General features: G+C 44.1%; 1 protein-coding gene across 1 annotated transcript in view; it reads right to left on the bottom strand.

Annotated features, from left to right (window-relative positions):
* Positions 1–239: 239 nt before the first annotated feature.
* Slc35f2 (solute carrier family 35 member F2) overlaps positions 240–21,442 on the bottom strand; it is a 51,096-nt gene continuing 29,893 nt past the window's right edge. Inside the window, exons 2-8 of the mRNA XM_048417216.3 lie at positions 18,191–18,366; positions 15,388–15,515; positions 11,375–11,534; positions 10,096–10,252; positions 8,808–8,860; positions 7,424–7,578; positions 240–1,600 (exon numbers count right to left, since the gene is read on the bottom strand). Coding sequence (XP_048273173.1) covers positions 1,412–1,600; positions 7,424–7,578; positions 8,808–8,860; positions 10,096–10,252; positions 11,375–11,534; positions 15,388–15,515; positions 18,191–18,366 — 1,018 coding nt within the window. The 3' untranslated portion in view covers positions 240–1,411. The remainder of the gene's footprint in view (positions 1,601–7,423; positions 7,579–8,807; positions 8,861–10,095; positions 10,253–11,374; positions 11,535–15,387; positions 15,516–18,190; positions 18,367–21,442) is intronic.

Genomic DNA, 21,442 nt, shown 5'->3' with positions numbered 1-21,442 from the left:
CAGCTTGTGTGTCAGAAAACCTGGGGTAGGCATCAGAGAGCAGCCAAGAGACTGCCTCAGACAAGGCGGATGACAAGAACTGACACCTGAGACTGACCTCTGACCTCCATCTGAGAGCGGTGGTACGTGCATGCTCACACCCACACATATGTGAGTGCATGCACAAGATACATACACAGATACCAAGTTCTGAAATAGGTTAATTGCAAAGAAAAATGCACAGTGTGATTCTATTTCCATGAGTTTAAAGTCTTTTAATAATATGAACACTTGCCCCAAATTTCTTTATTATACTTATACAAAAAGATTTACATAGTTTTCAGAAGGTGGCATTCCGGGGCTGATACGATGCTGAGGCTACATGTTGGCACCACACTGAAGAATTGCCAGAAACCTGGGCGCGTTGTGACCCCGTGGGAAGGAGAAGAACACTCGTCTCCTAACAGTCGGGGTTCCAGGACTCCAGCCCGTGCTCTCCTGGAGGAAGATTAGCATGGTGTTTTTGTTGTAATGATTTTCCATTTTTCAATCAGGGACAGTAACCAAGTTCTAATCTTGCCGTGTGAACTTGCAACCCAGGTTAATTTTCTAAACTGTGGCTCAGTGAGGTGAGGTCAATGGGAATATTTCCGGGCATCTGAGACATTTCTAGAATATCTGGGTTTTAGACATGGGCGGATTTACTTGGAGAACTCTCAGAGTATGGTGTGGGGCTGAATATGAGGGACGCCCATTGTAAAAGGCTTTGAGGGCGGTTTGCTCTGGAACTTGGAACACAGCAGCAACTACGGCTGTCGAGGGGCAAGAGATGATGGAGGAGAGGAATTTGTTATAAAAGATAAAAACCCAATTGAGAGAGGATTCCTGGATTCTTGCACTCATTAGCTGCTTTCAAAGTAGATCATGTTATCTTGGGAGTTCTCAGATGCTGCCCCACCCATCTTCCCTACCACATGCATAAGGGACCAGGCATCACGGATGTCTAAATTCCTTATGGACAGTGAATGCTCCCAAAGAACAAAAACCTGAAGCTTCCAACAGAGGAATCTTATTGCGCAACCGTCCCAGACTGTCTCAACTCCTAACTACCTGAACAGCCCTAGGCTAGGTCCCCCATCCTTCTTTCCCTTCCTACATATGTCCCCGAGACCCCAGCAACGGGCCTGCGCATGTCTCTCTGACCCTGACAAGTACTGGTATTCACTACACAGAAACACTACCCTTGGACTCTGCTCTATTTTGGTATTTCTAGTTTGGAACCACTGGTCCGTGCTCCTTTCTAAAATCTAACCCGGATGCAATCCGAGGCAGAGGGTGTTCACTCTGGGGCTGATGTCTCCTCAGACACATCCTTGGCAGTGGCAGGCTCTGCTCTCTCCTGGTGACACCTGGAAGTCTGTGGCTTGTCCAACTACAAGACTGCCGAGTGGGTCTCTGAGAGACCGCTCTCCTCGAGCTTCAGTCCCAAGTTGTAGATCCCGATGCTAGTGACAGGGGGCACGCTGCTTTCTGCTGGCTCTGCCGTGCGTGTTGGGGTGGAACAGTACAAGACGAAGCCCACCATGATGACTGTGAAGGACAGGATGTAGAGCCCTGAAAACTGGGAGGAGAAGACAGACGGTTACATCCCCTCTCACAGCACGGTGCTGTGGCCTGATGCCCACTGTTCTTTGAGATCTACCTCCACAGTCTCTTTCTGGATGTCATCAAAGGAGATGCCAACACCCCCTTCCCTCCCCCGTATACTGGTGAATACTGGGTTGGAACAACAGCACCTGGCTTGACAGCTGGATCCTTGGGTCTTTTCTGTTTGTTTGTGACAGGGTCTCATATAGCCCAGGCAGATCTCAGACTCACAGGGTGGCCAAGGCTGACCTCTGATCCTCCCCTTTCCATCCCCCAAGTGCTTTAGGCTACCACATATGGTTTATACAGTGTTAGGCGTTAAATCGAAAGCTTCATACAAGCTAGGTCAATACACTACCAACTGAGCAACATCCCTGACCAGATCCCTGAGTCTTTGGGAGGAACCTCTTTGCCTTTCTCCATGGTGATCCATGGATCGGATCCCATCTGAAAAGCACCCTCAAAATGGGATAATTCTTGACCAGCATGCACATCACAAGAAAGTCCGGCTTATGGTACTGTTAGCCAGCACAGGACCATCTCCTCAGGCTACACTAGTCCAGTGAACTCCATCTGAGCAAATTCAGACGTCCTGAACTAAAAAGAGTCAAGACTGACTTTCTTCCTTCCTTCCTTCCTTCCTTTCTTTTTGGTTTTCCAAGTTAGGGTTTCTCTGTAGTTTTGGAGCGTGTCCTGGAACTAGCTCTTGTAGACCAAGCTGGCCTCGAACTCACAGAGATCCTCCTGCCTCTGCCTCCTGAGTGCTGAGATTAAAGGCACACACCACCACCACCCGGCAGGACATTATTTCTTAGGCAAGTCTGAAGTACAGTGGAATGATCAGGGCAAGGACAGCTCAGGGAATAGTTCCCCCAGGTGGCATCTGCTTCCTGTCTCCATAAAGACCAAAATAGAAGGAACCCATCCATGCTCATTGACAGCACAGGATGGAGAGTTTTGGATCCCTAACCTGTTCTTTCTTTTTCCTTCATTTTTACTTTGTGTGAATGGATGTTTTGCCTGCATGTAAGTTTGTGTATACTGTGCTAGACCTGCATAGGCCAGAAACAGTCATTGATTCTGCTGGGAATGAAGGTACAGTCGGTTGTGAGCCACCACAGGTGCTGAGTACTGACTCTGGGGCCTCTGGAAGAGCAGCCAGTACTCTTAACCACAGAATCTTCTCTCCAGCCTCTTTCACCTGTTCTTTTTAAGACTGAACATGACCACCCAGGGCAGAATGCCAAAGGAGAGAACACCAGTCCACTGGGCGTATACTCCACAAATGCCATCCTGACACACCCAAAAGTTAGTCAATTATACTGAATACTTTGTGTATTTGGTCTCATTCAAATTAAGGATTGTTTTCAAGAGTTCAAGTTTAAATCAATGCAGTTACCCCCCATTTATCTGTGGTTTTCTCTCTGTTTCGGCTACCTACAATCTACAAGGATGGGCCCAGCACAATTAGATATTGTCTTGGTTTCGTTTGGGAGTAATGCTGTTGTTTTGAGATGAGTTTTCATATAGTTTAGGCTGTCCCTGCCTGAACTCACTAAATGCCAGGATCATAGTCATGGAACATCACACCTAACTTAATCTTAACCTTCCTAAGGACTGGAACAGTCTCCCTGAGACAAGGGAGCCTTCCCTGGATTAGGTGATGATGTAAACCCAATGACACCCTGGCACGGTAGCACACACCTATAATCCCAGTCCTTTGGAGGTAAAGGCAGGGGGACTGAGTTTTCAAGACCATCCTGGACTACATAGAAAGACCTTGTATCAAAATTTAATAAATAAAGAAAACACGGACTAGAGAGATGGTTCAGTGGTTAAAAACACTTGCTCTTTCAGAGGACCAGAATCTTATAACCATGTGTAACTCCAGCTCCAGGATTCCAGCATCCTCTCCCGACCACCTCAGGAACCCACACATCTGGTAGGTACACAAAAGGATGGCCACACAAATGTACACACATGCACAAAATGAATTCAAAAATTGAAATAACAAGGAAAACCAATGATAATGTCAAGTTGAACAGCTGGCTCACTTTCCTATCATGAGTTTTTAAGTCTTACATCCAGTATTTAGCATGCTGCCCAACACATCAGTGGTGTTTACTGTTTGCGAGGAGGGATGACTCAGAGACCATTAGAGGCAGTTAAAGTTATTTAATGTACCCTCGACTTTTTCTCCCTTGAGACTGAATCTCATTATGTTACTCAAGCTGGTCCGAACTTCTTGGACTCAGGGAATCCTCCTGCCTCAGTCTCCCAAGTAGCTGAGACTGCACGTTTAGGCCACAGTGCTATTGCACCCAGCTTAGTAAACTTTTAAAATCAGAGTTATGAGAGTTATTCATGCTTTCTAGGAAGTGTGCATATGACTCGTGGGAAAACCTATACAGCTTGCTCAGAGTATGTCCTGCTTGTTTTAGCGATTTTTCCAGAGTCCTGAGAAGGTGTCGCTTCTGTGAAACAGACTGAGCGAAGGAGGTAAGTAGGTCTCCTGAAGCCTTTCCCCACTTTTAACTTGATACTTTCCATCTGGATCTGCAGGGGAAGTTTCTAGAGACTATTCTATTCAACAGGCACTCCACCAGGATCAAGACTAGAGATGCCAAGTGTTTAAGAGCTGAAACAGGTTAAGTTTTAAGGAGAATTTAAGCCCCTTTTAAATATTTGCTTGAGGAAAAATATGAGTCAAAGTTATTTTCGGATTATAATTTTTTAAATCAGTGATTTACAAGAAACTACACTTAGGGGACAGGGAGGATGGCTCAGGAGTGAGAGGGCTGACTGTTTAAATATGGGGCTTAAATTCAGATTCCCAGTACAGGCAAAAAAAAAAAAAAAAACTAAGTATGACCAGGCAGTGGTGGCTCACGTCTTTAATCCCGGCAGTTGGGAGGGCAGAGGCAGGTGGATCTCTGTGAGTTCACAGCCAGCCTGGTCTACAGAGTGAGTTCCAGAACAGTCCAGACTACTACACAGAGAAACCCTGTCTCAAAAAACCAAAAAAAAAAAAATAAAAAATAAAAATCTAGGTGTAACCCATAAGTCTGTCATCCCCGCACTGTGGGAACAGTGAAGATCCCAGAGGCCCCATGTTCTGTGAGAGACCCTGTCTCAAGGAAATAAGGCACATAGCGTGTGTCCTCCTCTGGCCTCTGCACACACATATGTGCATGCACACACACACAAACTGCATCTAGAACTCTGAAGATCATGGTAGAGCTGCCCTTTGCTCTCTGAGTCTTCAAATGGCCTTTGACCAAAAACAATAAAGCCTGATATCAACGTGAGCTGGGAGATATGAAGGGACACGGTGGTCACCCAATGGCGTTCTCCCGTGCTTGCTGGCATATGCCCAACAACAGGACACACAAAAACACATCTTTGTTTTAATGTTAGGAACAATTAACAAGAACGCATTTAAGATCTTGGGCTGAAATATTCACGGTTTATGAAACAAAGTATTTGTTATGATTCAAAATATAATGGGTTGTGACAAGTGTACCTTGAGCAGGAAGGTTTTATTGTTTTACCTTTATCTCCTCCTGAACAGAAAATAAAAAGCTAAATTACTAATGATAATACGGTTGGTTCAAAAATAGAAAAAGTGGGGCCAGGAAGAAGGTTCAGCAGGTAAGGGTACTAGAAAGCTGAGTTCAACCCCTGAGACCCACATGATGGAGAGAGAAAACTGACTCCCAAAAGTTGTTTCCTGACACCTTCAGGTATGCACGTCACAAGAGTGCGTACACACAATAAATAAATGAAACGTAATAATGGCATTTTTGTAATAATGTTTTTGTTTGTTTGTTTGTTTTGTTTCATTTTTTGAGACAGGGTTTCTCTGTAGCTTTGGAGCCTGTCCTGGCACTTGCTCTGTAGACCAGGCTGGCCTAGAACTCACAGAGATCCACCTGCCTCTGCCTCCCGACTGCTGGGATTAAAGGCATGTGCCACCACCGCCCAATTGTAATAATGTTTTTTAGATACAGAGAAAAAAATGAACAGGTGAGGGAGGTCACAGACAGCCACTCCCCTAGGTTGGAATCACCGTATCCTTGTCCCTAGAGGGCCATGTGCAGCCTCAGCACCAGAGAGCAACACCCTCCCTTAGGAGAAAGGTGGCTGCCCTTAACTATTCCCATAGACATAGACATACATATATGCATACAAATACAGTTAATGAAAGAAGTGGCCATGGATTTGAGGGATAGTGGGAAGAGGTATATGGGAGGGCTTGAGGGGAAGAAAGGAAGAAGGAAATATTACAATTATAATCTCAAAAAGTATAATCCAAAACTGGGCCTATTGTACAAGCTGCTTCTCTGGCCAGATGGTGGCGGCACACGCCTTTAAGCCCAGCACTTAGGAGGCAGAGGCAGCAGGATCTCTGTGAATTTGAGGCCAACCTGGTCTATTACAGTGAATTCCAGGTCAGGCTCCAAAGCTACAGAGAAACCCTGACTCGAAAAACAAACAACAACAACAATAAAAAAAAAAACCCTACTTCTCTGATTCACTTATTCACTTTAACAATTTTGTGTGATGCTATCAATAATCTATAAACACTTCACCAGTTTAACTGAGAAATTCCTTCACCAGCAAGTATTCAGAGATAACAGCTGGCTTCCGTCCCAGGTCATGATGCAGGGTTAAAGGTTTATACTTGATTCACAAACGTTTCTGAGAACCCAGTGAGCTTTATGTATCAATAATTCAGACAAGCATTGTGAGTTCCTGGCTGCTAGCTCCTGGGGAGAGACTAAATCAGCTCCAAGGATTCCTGTTTGGATATCTGGAAGGAAACCAGGTGGGGTAACACAAGTCTGTAATTCTACCACACAGAATGTGGAAACAAGGGGGTCCCGAGTTCAAGGTCATCCTCTTCTACACAGTGAGCTTGAAGCTAGCCTAGGCTACGTGAAACCTTATCTCAGAAAACAAAGGAAAACATTACCGCCAAAGATGGAACCATTCCAACCACACGTGCATGGTGATATGCCCATCTCTCCTGCCCTTCCACCGGCTACTCCAGACCTTTCGTTCACGAAAAGAGTGAACGGAAACTCTGAGCGTGCAGCCAAAATTGGATTGTTTTTCAAGGTCAACAGCAGCCCCTAGGACGTGCACTAGCATTTCTTATAGGGTGGGGGGGTGTCTCAACCACACATCAAAGATGCACCCTGCAGTATTACTTCACCAGAAGGGCAATTCTTCTTCTGACCAAGTTCTAAGATGTACACAGTAACCAAATGAGTGAAGCCCAGCCAATGAGATTATTGGTAAGAGGAAAAGAAAGTTCTACTTAGAAATCCAGAATCTTGGGGCTGGAGAGATGGCTCAGAGGTTAAGAGCATTACCTGCTCTTCCAAAGGTCCTGAGTTCAATTCCCAGCAACCACATGGTGGCTCACAACCATCTGTAATGAGGTCTGGTGCCCTCTTCTGGCCTGCAAGCATGCATGCAGACAGAATATTGTATACATAATAAATAAATAAATAAAATTTAAAAAAAAAAAAAAAGAAATCCAGAATCTTCAAGAAACTTGTTTTAGAGCCGGGGATGTTTCTCGGTTGGGAGAGTGCTTGCTCAGTACACATGAAGCCCTGGGTCTCATCCCCAGCGTGTGTGATGGAATAGAAGTTGAAGGTCATCCATCCTCAGCTACATAGTGAATCTCGGGCCAACCTAAGATACCTGAGACTCTATCTCAACTAAAGAAGTAAACTTGTTTTAAGTCCAAAATGTTTTCTTACCTGAACACACTCTATTTCCTTACCTTATACTCAAACAGAAAAAGGCCAAAGAAAAGGCTGTAGAGGTCAGCCGTCAGGATGCCCAGGTTGACGGAAGTGGCGCTGGTCACCTTAATCACCAGCGGCATGAAGCTGTACAGGCAAAACATGCAGAGGGCGAACGCCACAAACAGCAGGGCTGTGAAGAAACGGAACAACTCAGGCTAGGAAGAGACAGCAGAAGGCCATGCGCTGAGAGTCTGAACACCACCCAAAACTCTCCGAGCCTTTGCCAAGCTCTCCACAATGTTTCTCTTTAACAGCCAGCATTCTAAAAAGTCGGCAAAGCTTTCCTTAAAAATAATAGTTGTAACATAACAAGCTGTGAAGATCCAACAGGGAGTCAGACGCTTGAGGCCATCAAATCTTCCTTCTGGTGTGACAGAGTCAATAGCCTACGTCACCCTGCATCACCCACCCTCCCAAGACAAAAAGTTGGCTGTGACATAAAAGCTCAACAAAAGTCGGTCAATATCACATGTCAAAAAAAGAAATCCTTCACTGGCCTTGTTTGCTTCTATTTGGTTGGTTGATTGGTTGGATGTGGTATGTATGACTGGATTCACAATATAGTATTTTTAGGACATCAAAGATAGACATTAGATCCACTATATTTTATTCAACCCACTTAATTTACATGTTCCAAGACAGAACAATATCATTCTCCACTTTAGGACAGTGCTGGCCATGCAGATGACTGCAGGAACAATATGTCTTGTAAGAAACTTTAACTACATCCTATGCTCAACACACACGCATATACATACAACCACTCCCAAACACACACAGTCACACATACACACACACACACACATGCATGCACTTCTGGGACATCTAAGATATTTAATTTCCCCGCATTTTCTAAGCATGGCATACAATCTTCAGCAATGTTTGTGGACTATTTAACTACTTCCTTACATCATTACGGTTCATATCTTGCTATCCTAATAGTTTCTGCTTTATTCCCACAAATGTCCAAAGATATCAGAGGAGTGGAGCAGCAGGAGGTAACCGATGATTACATCCATCCATCGCTTGGGGTTTATGCTCCACAAACTGTGTGAAGCCCATGATAAACTTTACAAGTTTAAGGACCTAGGATGGAGATGTAGTTCCTTGATAGTTAGTGTGACAAACGTCAGTCTTGGTTCTATTCAGAATTCCTAGGAAAAAAAAGCTATTTCTTACACCGATTAAGAACAAATTCTAGAGGCTTATCTACCAACTCTTGGAGCAAACCACCATCACTGGTGTCCGTTCCCAAAGTTACGAAAATATAATTAAAATGAAGTGTTCATGTCTTTGGTGTGCATTTTTGTCAGCTAAAGGACAGAATACTGATTGGATTTTAAAAGTCATCATACATACCAATTTTCCAGTCCCAGGGAATCCTGGCAATTTCCTTATATTCCACAATCAATCTAAGATCAAAACAAGAGGCTATGTAAAGATCCACATATTAATTTTTCTTATTTTATAGGAAGTTTAGCTGTTGTAATTCAGTTAAGGTAAAGAGTTATGTTTGTTTTACTTTTTTCTTGGAATATAAAATTATCTAGACAGGCATGTGGCTCATACTTGTAATCCCAGAACTCAGGAGGCTGGGGCAGCAGGATTGCCATGAAACTGGGCAACATAGTAACTAATCTGGGCTACATTGTAAGATCTTGTATCAAAAACCAAACAAATTTAATAATAAAAATAAATAATAGAATCTTCTATTAGATTTTTATCAAGTGACTGATTTCAAGTGTGATTTTTGGGTTAAACAAATATTAGTGGTTAGAGAAAGCAATCATCTATCCAATATTTTCTCATTAAAAATCATTTTTAGAAAAAAACTCATTTTTAGATTCATTATATGTGTATGAGTGTTTAGCCTGCATGTATGTCTGTACACCATGTGTTTGCTAGTGCCCTTGGAGGTCAGAAGAGGGAGTCAAGTCCTCTGGGACTGGAGTTACAATGGTTGTGAGCCATGACGTGGGTGCTGGGAGCTGATCCTCTGGGGGCCTCTAGCAAAATGGCGAGAGCTCTTAACTGCAGAGCCATTTCTCTGGCCCTATTTTCTAATTTTAAAAAATTCGAGTTTGCATGGTAAGTAATGGGTTTCATTTTGCTGTTTTATTTTTATTATATTTTATTTCTTTACAGTAGTATGTGTGTTTGTGTGTGTGTGCGCACGCACACACGCCACAGTGTGCATTGGAGGTGCGAGGACAACTTGCAGGAGTTTCCTCTCTCTACCGTGTGTGTCCCAGGGATTGAACTCTGGTCAGACTTGGCAGCAAGCATCTTTATCTACCAAGGCATTTTGCTGGCCCTTTGTTTTGACATATTTCACATATATTGCTATACTTTCTTTTTTTAAAAAAAAAACATTTACTTATTTATTATGTATACAATATTCTGTCTGTGTGTATGCCTGCAGGCCAGAAGAGGGCACCAGACCCCATTACAGATGGTTGTGAGCCACCATGTGGTTGCTGGGAATTGAACTCAGGACCTTTGGAAGAGCAGGCAATGCTCTTAACCTCTGAGCCATCTCTCCAGCCCCCTATATTGCTATACTTTGCTGTAATTCATATCCCCAACTGTCCCGCCCCTACCCCCATGCTTGTTCATTTTGTTTTAATGAAAAACTTCAGATTCTCACAGCTGTATGCCACTGATAATTGTTCCAAACAGGCCCACCATTCCTAAAAACTCCTGTCTGCTCAGCTTCTTCACAATGTACTCTTCACACGCATTAGACACCGCGTACAAGGAAGCCCCAAGCAGGACCAATACGTCACCAATCAGAACATCATTCCCTGCATGGCAGTGAGACACAAAAAGAAATGTGTTGTCAACAGGTAAGCCAGGAGTTACCAAACTCTGTTCATTTGAATAAAACTTTATTTATCCTACTATCTATAAGTTTAAAGGCTCTTGTCCTTACTGTTTGGCAGAAAACTGCTATGATTTTCACATTCTGACCACCTGGGAGACCAACAGACTGGAGGAGGGTGCAGTATACCATCATAAAAGGAAGTCATTCAAAAACATGATAAATTCATGGACTGCATTGAAGGGTGTTTTTTTGTTTTGTTTTGTTTTGCTTTGTTTCTTTTTTAGAACTCTAGGAAAGAATGGTTGGTAAGGGGAGTGACTTTATCTTGATTTAAGGAGACACTGAAGTTGCCTCGGAGACTGGATAACTTTAGACCTGGTTTAGCGTCGATGTTTTCTATTGAAATACACCAAAGCATTCAGAACAGCAGAGTCATTAAAAAAAAGTTTGCAGCCAAGTCTCTTTTTTATAAAAACAAAGCACCGCTGAGTGTGCGGTGCAGGTAATGTTGTCCCACAGCGACTGGGGGTTGAAGAAGAATCTATGTCCAAGGAAGGAGAAAGGATGAAAAAGAGGGCATGGGAGGAAGGAAAGGATGGAAAGGAAGGAAGGAAGGAAGGAAGGGGAAGGGAAGGAAAAGGATAAAGAGAGAAGAAATAAAGAAAAAAGGAAGAAAAATAAACAGAAAGAATGACATAAAAAGGGAGAGAGAAAGAGCTGGCTCAAGAATTCAGGGTTTTGGAGTAACTAATCCAAAATGTCTGAAGCAAAAGATGATTTCTACAATATATTTAAAATAAAATTCTAGTTAATGATTAAATGGGAAAATGCAATTAAATGGGAAAAAATAATCACCAAACAAAATATTCAGCAGCAAGTGAGCAGTATGCTCCGGGAAGAGCAGCATGCTCTGAGGAAGCATGTCAGCAAACCCCACTGACGAGAAACCAGCCCGGCACATGAGGCATGCTCGCCCACAGCATGGACCCTTGCTCGCCTTCAGAAGAGTTCCCCCACCACCCACTTTCTGTCAGTGTAACTTTGCCAGACTGAAAACATGAACGGATACACTGTTGTGGCTGGGCAAGTGACACAGTCTCACCTGAGTTATCTTCTCTCCCTGCTAATATATCTGCACCAACCATGGTCCCTACACCCAGCAGACAGACAAACACGGCAACGAAATGGATCACTTTGTATCTTGCACGGAGAATAAACCAGGAGAGAGCCATCAACACGGGAATCCCAAAGCAATCCAAGAGCTGCAGGGAAGGAAAACGAGCAGCCTCAAACATCTCAGCAGCTTGAAACAAAGAGGCATACCTGAGTAGTAGCAGGAGCAAGTACTTATGGACCACAGATTACGGCCGGCCCTGCATACAAGTGCTGAGCTTGTATGTTACCTGAGCTAACTTGTGATCTTCAGAGTAACTCTCAGAATGGAAATGCAAACCTATTTTAGATACATACACAAAACCCCAAAAGCTAAAGAGAGATTACTTGTCCCAGATCATACAGTTAAAAGTCAGGCTGAGGATGTAGCTCAGTTGGGAGCATGCTTTTGATGTCTAGTATCACCTAGAACCAGTACTTTGGAGGTAGAGGCGGGAGGATTAGGAGTTGAAGGTTATTGCTGGCTGGGTAGTGAATTCTAGACCCGTCTGGGATACATGATACCTGTCTCAAAACAGAGAGAGACTCAAGGGCTGTCTATTCATTTTGTCCAAAAGCCTCTACATTCCCGTCTGTGTTTATTCTTACATTCAGGTGACAGGGTCTCCTTCCAGTACCTCCATTTACACAGTCAACCGGTATTTACTAAGCATGTTCAGTGCCCTAGACTCTCTAAGAGGGTTTTTGTATTCATCTCAGTGATAGAGCACTTGCCTGTCAGGCATGGGGCCGTGTGTTTGTGTGTGTGTGTGTGTGTGTGTGTGTGTGTGAGAGAGAGAGAGAGAGAGAGAGAGAGTCTATGTGTGTATCTGCGTGTGTTTGTCTGTGTCTGTGTGTGCATATCTGTGTGTATGAGTGTGTGTGAACATGAGTGTGTCTGTGTGTGTGAATGTGTCTGTGTGTCTGTGTGTACACATCATAAAAGGAGCTGGGAATACGGCATTGAACAAGACAGATGTAAGTCCCACCCTGAGGAGTGCACAATAAACTGAATAGACATAAAATTAGAAGTCACAAAGTCCAATATTTAATTGTAACTGAGCAAAGTGCTACCAAGTGCAGGCTACTATGAGGGAACAAGCCATCTCCCTGATAGAGAGTTCAGTTCTTCTGTGTGAGATGAATGCTTGCTCCCAGCATAGATCCCTATTCATCTTTAGCACATGTTCCTCCATCATTTGGGTCCATAAGATACTTGCTATGCCCCTCATACTGCCCATTTGATCAAATGGGGACTAGGGGTATTTAACTATGGCAAATCCAAAATCAATGGTAAGATAAGAAAGAACAGAGAATTCACTTACTCAGTTCTTAATTTGACATGTGTGTGTGTGAATTCAAAGATAAAACATACTGAAATTTTTTTAATTGGGGGGGTAGGTGGGTGTGTAGGCCAGAAGAGGGTGTTGGGTCTCCTGGAGCTGAGTTGCAGGTGATTGTGAGACACCTACAGTGCTCACTGGAAACAATGCCAGTTAGTTGCAGGGGCAATGAGCGCTCCTAACCCCCGAGCCATCTCTCCAACTCCTGAAGGATAATTCTTGATGTATTAAAGTATATTCAGGAATAAAGCGTAAATGTACGCCATACACTAATATAGTCCTGAAACTGCCACTTCATCACTCACTCTGCGGGGTTTGAACTTTGTCCCTGGTTTTCTTCACACTCGTCAAGTCATGGACAAGTCAGTCAGAGCTTTAAACCTCAAGAAGTCCGTGGGTTCCTGACTAAAGCAATTTATCGCCTATTTTCACGGCAATTGGAGGCACTGGACGCCGACAGACCTCCATGATGGGCCCTGGCCATGCTTCTGTGGGCCTGCCTGAACAAACCACCAAGCAATGTCCTGGAAGACACTAGTGGAATCCAGCCAGGATGGCTTAACACAGCCTAAGCTGTATTTCTTATAGAAAGAGAGAGATGGGGAGAGAGGGAGAGAGAGAGACAGAGAAGTAGGAAAAGCCCACTCTAAAAACTATCACGGGAGACTTCCTACGCAAAAAGTGTATCTTTACATCAAACCTAAATTTAATCTACCTCTAAGATGTCCTTGGTGGGACATGGCTATGAGGGGGTTGCTTATGTCATGGGAAGAACCACACAGGCTTCAGCCCCAACCCTGTCACTGACTGATCTCCAGCCAGCCAGTCCCTGAGCCAAAATACAAAATACCGGGAGCAGATCCTATGATCTCAGGTCCCACCCACTCTGAAATGCCACCGCATCTTGTCTGACACCTGTCACCCTGGATCATGTATCGACAGGAACTTCCTTTCCGAATGGTTTCTTCGAGGGAGAGGTGCTTTCCTTTGACACTTTCAGTCCCAAACATCTCACTGGATGTAAGTTTTAGAAATCTTCATATTGTCCTAGTGAACAGAGTACTTACTACATAAGACCCTTGCCTAGCAGGCATACAGCGTTGGCTTCAATTCCTAGCTAGTGTTGCAGCAAAAGAATGCGGCAGTGTATACCTGTAGTAACAGCACTTGGGAGGTGGAGGCAAGAAGACTAGAAGTTCTGGATCATCCTTAGCTACAACAGAGACCAACCTGCAATACACAAGATCCTGTCTTAAAAAGATTTTTTTTCTTTTTTGGAAGCTATAGAAACAGTAACTGCTGCGGCAGTACTTTCCGCTACGTCAGCCAATAGTCCCTGAAGCACGAGCCCACAGTGCTGCGGGAGCGCCTTCTGCTCCATCAGCGCCTTCCGCTTGCTCCATCAGCCAATAGCCGCTGAAATACCAGCCCACTGGGGCGTGGTATATTTCTCTTTAAAAGAAGAGCGGCAAGCTCGGCTCGGCCTCTTGGTTCCTTGGTTTCCGCTCCTGCTTCCAGCTCCTGCTCCAACGACTAGGCTCCCTTCCTAACGGTTTATGGTGTATGTAAGTTTTACTCCCCAAAATAAATACCCCCCCTTAAAACATAATTGGTGTGGGATTGATTCACCATTAAGTAACTCCCCCCTGTAATCCTGGCACTCGGTGGGAAGTGGCTGACACAGGAGTGTGCCCTCCGTGCATGGTGAGTACACAGGAGTGTGCCCTCAGTGCATGGTGAGTACCAGGCTATCCAGGGCAACACAGGGAAACAAACGAGATGCAGAATCACTGAACTCTGAAGTCTAACTCTGACAGCGCTATCTCACTTTCACCTTCATTTATAGGACATTTGGCAGTCAAGGCAGGACAGTGCCATGTCCCATCTTTTGCTAACACTAAGACAGCTGGACTCGGTCTTCTCAACCCTACAAGGTTGAGAAGTACGGCTACGAAGAACCATTTCCTTTTGACCCAGCAAGAATAAACCCAACAATTGGACTGGCGAGATGGCCCAGTGGGTGGAGGTGTTTGCTGAGCAAGCCCAAGTTCAATCCCCAGAACCCATGGAAAGGTGCATGGAAAGGACTGACTCCACGGAGTGGGCACCTGACCTCCACACACACTAATAATAACGTATCATTTTTAAATTAAATCTATGAAGAAATAGGGACAAGCGCTTCACCGTTGTTGCCACCTCTCCCTGGTGTGTCCAGTAGAGGCTCCTTCAGTGGCTCCTATGTCCTGATTGGCTTCCAAACCTCCAGCTTTGCAGTACGGAAGGAGCCACATTCACTTCTGTGTTTGAGCCAAACACACAACAGAACTGTCAGCATCACGACAACAAGTGCCAGCTAAATATTTACCCTCATTTTTGCTCGGCACTGTTCTAATCTGCTATAGTGTGAGCAGCCTGGGAAGTGATTAACGTGTATACACTGTCAGCAATTTCAGGAAATGTGGCTCAGCAGAACATATGCTGTACTGGAAAACACCTATCATCCACCTGTGTTTCGGGCTTCCTCAAATGCACAGGCTTCCAATAAAACTAGATGAACACATATGAGTACACATTCTCCTCTAGGAAGCATAAAACCCGAAACGTCCAAACTCCCTCTTACCTGGACGCTGGTCAGAGTCGTGTACTGGTATGCTCTGACAATCAGATAATTGGCTTCCACATCGGCGAGCCCCAGGAGAATGTATTTCCACCATTTTCTTCTCAAAATCTCTAAAAGGTTATCACTGCCTGGTTGGGAGAAAGCTGGGTGAGGACACAGTATACATGACGCGACACATTTCAATCCACAGAGCAGAAAATCAAAGCAAGGGGCTGTGGTGTTTTTCAAGTGTGGCTTGTCCTAACCCTAACCACCCAGAGGCCAGACATCAGAACCATCACCCTCAGGTTTGTCTAGTATGGAGCTGGAAACTATGCGGCTATGCGAGGAGAACAGTAGGAAGAGAACTGGAGACAAAGAGAAATGTGCATATGATATTCAGGGCTGGGGTGCAGCTCAGCTGGTAGAGAGCTTGCCTAGCATGTGAACATCCCCAGCACCACGTGAACCCAGTATGACACACGGCTGTAATCAGGAGGTGGAAAAGAGAGGACCAGCATATCTAGGTCATCCTTGGCTACACAGGGAATTTAAGGCCAGCATGAGATACAGAAGGCCGTGCCTCAGACAATAATAACAAATAATAACAAATATCTATTTATGAGCATGCCTGAAGCCATTTCTGACAAGTCACAGAGTGTTCTGGAAAAGTGTCATGTTTTGACAAACTAATTGGTTACTGAACCCCCTAGCATGGGTTTCTTTGAAGGAAACACAGCAAGGTCATTCTTTCTAAAGAGATGTACCTTTCAAGTGCAGTTGAATCCGGTGATAAGCTTAGGGAACGTTTTTTAGGGGTACCATTGACAAACGCTTTCTACCACCCCCACACAGCACAATTCTACCACTTTAAATTAACTAGAATTTACTCGTCTCTGGATAAACAGGAGGCAAAGTGTTGGGACATGTTGGGGAGGCTTTGTGGTAAGACAATCTATAAAGAAATATCGGGTGTGGTGGTAAAAGCCTTGAATCCCAGTACCCGGTAGGTAGAGGAGGGTGAGTTCAAAACCAACTTGGTCTACGTGAGGGAGTTCCAAATCAGCCAGGGCTGTATAGGTGAGGCCCTATCTCAAAAAAAACAGCAACAGAAAGAAAGGAAAGAAAGGAAGGGAGAGAGGGAAGGAGGAAGAGAGGGAGGGAGGGAGAGGAGGGAGAGAGAGAGGGAGGGAGGGAAGGAGGGAGGGAGGAAAGCACTGAGAATCACAATAATGGTAGTTAATACTGTTAGCCTGACAAGAACTAGAATTACCTAAGAGACAGACCTCCAGGCCCCATGCCTACCCACCGTGAACTGTGAGCCAAAGTAAACCCCTTCTCCCTTAAGTTGCATTTGTCAGACATTTAGTCACCAGACATGAAATCCATACCATAGTCGAATAGCTATCACTTCTTGGCATCTTGGCTAAGATCAAGTACAATAACTAACTTAAGAAGAATAAGGTTTTTTAAAAGGCCAATTAATAGATACTGGTGTTTTCATTTATTTACTGATTCACTTAAAGCACTGTTATACTGCCTGTTGCCAAGCATGACTTCACTTGGTACCTGGAACAGAATAATCAGAACAAATCGCTGAAACAAAGGCCGTTGCCCTTAACAGCCTGCTGATGGGTCACATACGTTTCCGTAAAACCATGCTTGCTTCCCTGGCCCATCTTATGGTTTTAGAGTATAAAATGAGAATACAAACCGGACCCAGCATTGAAGCCTTTCAGGAACCATCCTGGCTTCGGTCCGCTGGGGACATCTCCTCTCCCCACAAGTGTTTATTCCAGAAAGATTCCCACAACATAACTACCACTAAAATCCAGTTACCAAGAATGTCCTGAAAACTCAGAGCTGGTATTCTCAACACATGACAGAAAAGCACATGACAACCATGACTTCAAGGGACCACACTGATGTATTTGTGAATGACACCAGGAAAGCAGAACCCAGAATTACCACTCGCTTGCTAGTTCTGCTCACCCCCACCTTGCCCTAGAGATCTTGCCAACTGTGATACCTTAACAAGTTTCTCTAATCTCACAACTGGCTTCTACCTCCTACATTGGTGATAATAATTAACAGTAATGATGTTAATAGGCAGGTCTGGTGGCCATAATCTCAGCTCCTCGGGGGCTGAAAAGTACAACCTGGCAAGATCTTTCCTTGAGATTAAGATTTACAAAGGGCTAGAGAGATGGCTCAGTGGTTAAAGAACTTGCTGCACAATCATGAGGGGCAGAGTTCAGATTTCAGAATCCGTGGAAGAAACTGGCATCCGGCACACACCTATAACCCCAGCTCCAAAGTAAGTGGGGATCTCTGGGGCTTGTTGACTTCCAACCGAGCTGAAAAAAACATAGCTCTAAGTTTCAGGAGAAACTTAAAGAAAAAAGAGAGTATTGAAAGAGGACATCCAATACCTTCTTCTGGCCTCTATGCATACCCCAACACACATGCATACATAGACTCACATGAACACATACACACGTGTAATAAATAAATAAATTTGAAAATATGCAAAGAGAGGATTGGGGACAATACCATAGGCTCAACCCCTAGAACCACAAAACATATTCATTAATCTTGCCACATAGAAACAACACTGATTCCCTTAGGAAGTAACAAGATAGTATGGTTTTAAATGAGGGAAATAGAAATCCCGCACCCTCCAGGTCAGTTTAGGTCACGCACACACTTAAACATATCGCATGCAAACATATATACACACACGCATCACACATACACACGCAACAAAGGTTTTAAGGAAAATCACGAACATTTATGGAGCAGATGGCTCCCACATTTGACGTACCAGATCGAAACGCCAGCATCACTGTGTAGACCAGGAACAGCAGGCAGTAGTTGATGAAGCTCTGAAGCATGGGCGTGTTCACTCGGTACTTTTCCGCCAAATACTGGCTGGTGATGGCTGTGCCACATATACATAAGGACAGCATCTGGCCCAGAGCTATGGTCTTCAGGATATCCCTAGAAAATAAAGGGGTAACTCAGGTCGACTTGCAAGAACCTGCAGCTCACACACACGCACACATTTTGCTATAAACACAATATGAATTATTCTAAATTTTATTCTCATAACTATTCTAAATAGTTATTCTTTATATCTTTGTGCATATGTATACAATGTGTAATCATTCTTTATATCTTTGTGCATATATGTACAATGTGTATGTGTGATATATCTATATGTATATGTGTGTATAATGAGTAATTAATCTTTATTTGTCCATATGTGCACAATGTGTATGTGTGATGTGTCTATCTGTATGTGCATACAATGTGTAATTATTATTCATTTCTTTATGCATATGTGCACAACGTGTGTGACATAGCTGTATGTATATATGTGTACAGTGTGTAATTATTCTTTATTTCTTTGTGCCTATGTGTACTATGTGTGTGTGATGTGTCTATATGCATGTGTATAATGTGTGATTAATCTTTATTTATTTGCCCATATGTGTACAATGTGTATGTGTGTGTGTGTATGTATATATGTGTCTGCAGTCTCGTGTGTGGCAGTCAGAGGACAGCCTTGGATATGCACCTTCCTGTTTCAACTTTGTGAGACGGGGCTGTCTTATCGCTTCACCACTGTGTGCTCCCAGTGAACGGGCCTACAAGCTTCAAAGATCCTCCTGCCTCCAGCTCCCATCTCCCTGCAGAATCACTGGGGTTACACAGGTCTACTACTGCGCCCAACTTTACAGGGTTCAGGTCTTCACACTTGCATAGCCAGCACTTGGCCCACAGAGCCCATTACTCATTTAACTTAGAGACACAGTCTCCCGTGGCCCAGGCTGGGCTCGCACTTGCCACGGAGTGGAGAGTGACTTTGGACTCAAGGCCTTCTCGCCGCCACCTTCCTAGGGTTACAGTCATGTCCTACCACACGCAGTTTACAACATACTAGAAATGGAACTCAGAGCTGCATCCATGATAGGTAAGCATTCTACCAACCAAAACATATCCCAAGCCTCTTGAACTCATCTCACTAATTACTTCATGAGCACAAAAGCTGAATTAATGGAGTTTGAAAGATTATTTTTTATTCTCTTTTATTTTTCTCCTACTCCACCCCCCATTTCCAAGGAGAGCTACTCTTCCACTCACTGGCCATCCATTTAAAGATCATTTTGTTTATTTAGCTCTTCATGTACCATTGGTGCTGGGTGGGGTGCGTCATGCATGTGCTCCTATACACACACTAAATAAATAAGAAGCAAAAGAGGAGGCGACAGGAAAGTGACTCAACATGCAAATGTACTTGCTACCAAGTGATGACCCGAGTTCAAGTCCCAGGACCCACGTGCTGGGAGGAGAGAACCAATCCCTGCAAGTTGTCCTGTGATCTACACACATACACACACACACACACACACACACACACACACACACACACACCATGGCTATCATGCCCTCCCCCACACACAATAAAGAAATAAATATTTTAAAATATTTATAAATTTTTTAAATATATTTATTTCTTTATTGTGTGTGGGCATGAGTAGCCCAATGATAGAATGCTTACCTAACAACAAATCCTGGGTGTAACCCATAGTACCTCAGAGATAAACAATCAATATCACACTAATATCAAAGGCTCAAATGTAAAAAAAAAAATGCAGCCACAGACATTCTATAAAAATACAGAAGAATTTTTAAATATTTTATTACATTTCTTTATTGTGTTGGGCATGCTCACTTAAAGACCTGTGGCGGCCAGAGAACTCGCAGGAACCCATTCTCTTCTACCCTGTGGGTTCTAGAGACGGAATTCAATCACCCGCTTTGGCAGCAGCTTCACCACTGAGCCCTCTCACCAGCACCCTCAGTTTTCTTTTACTACTGACTGTTGGGTTCTGGGGACATGGCCCAATTGTGCGGTGTTCCTGCAGAGGCTCTGTGGTTTGAGAAGCGGTAGCCTTTCCTAACTGCTCCTCTGAGGCACCCTCTCTCCCCAAACCCAGTCTCCACACTGCTAGAGTCCCTTTCTAAAGTCTGAGCTAACGGATCATTCCTGTCTAAAGCCTTAAGTGGCTCCCCTCTGCCCTCACTTGAGCGCACAACTTTAAAATGGCTGATAAGGTCACCCAGTGTCTGACCTCTGTGCCTGGCTCCAGTTAAATCTGGAAATGTTCTTTCTTGTGGCTTATTTAATTATCAAATTTTCTTCTTTGTTTTCCACCTCTTTAATTTTTTTCTCCTCTGAGAAAGGGCTGATGCAGCTCAGGCTGACCTCAAACGTACTATACTCCAGGATGCCCTTGAGCCTCCGATCCTCCTGCCTCAACTCCTCCAGCATAGGGTTACAGGCAAGCAGCACTTTATGCAGTCCTGTGGACAGAACCCAGGGCTTCATGAATACTAAGCAAGCCCTCTAGCAACTGAGCCACATGTGTCCCCAACTTCAGCTACTAAAATTTCTTACAGGACATCCAGCATATAACAAAGTTGCCCTCAGGGCCTCAGTTCCAGGACCTGCCGCAGAAGTCAAGTTCAATGAAGGTTGAGCACCTTCCGTAAAATAGTGTCATGTTTTCGTAAGACCTGCGCACACCGTCCCACGAGTTACATCACATCCAGGTCTATAATGCCTAGTACAATGTCGGCGCCGTGTGAGTAGCCGCTGGTATGAGCTTCTCAGGGTCTAATGCCAGGAGACCCGCACATGTTCGGTGCAAGTGCCATGTTTTTTTCTCAACACTTTGAAACGAAATTGGTTGGTTCCATAGGGTAAAATGTACAGCTACGGAGAACCAAGTTCCTACTGTATAACCGATATGGACTGCCTACCAGGGGCCGGAGAAAACAGTAGCAACACCAACACTCTTGATTCTCCCCAGGTATTTTTGGACCTTCCCTAGGGCTGAATACTTTTGAAAATTTGCTATTTATTCATACATTTCAACTAACATTCATGTAAGGATTGCTAGCCGTAAATGTTCATTTTCTACCTTGCTGCACTCTGTTTGGGAAAGGTCTCCCTATTAACCCTTTACCTTTTGTCTCTGAACAGTACTGTGCTGTGTGACTCTGTCAC

The sequence above is a fragment of the Myodes glareolus genome, chromosome 4, assembly GCF_982192425.1.
Source record: "Myodes glareolus chromosome 4, mMyoGla1.1, whole genome shotgun sequence".
Classification (NCBI taxonomy): domain Eukaryota; kingdom Metazoa; phylum Chordata; class Mammalia; order Rodentia; family Cricetidae; genus Myodes; species Myodes glareolus.
The sequence above is the reverse complement of the archived record's forward strand: the minus strand, read 5'-3'. Positions and strand labels throughout refer to the sequence as shown.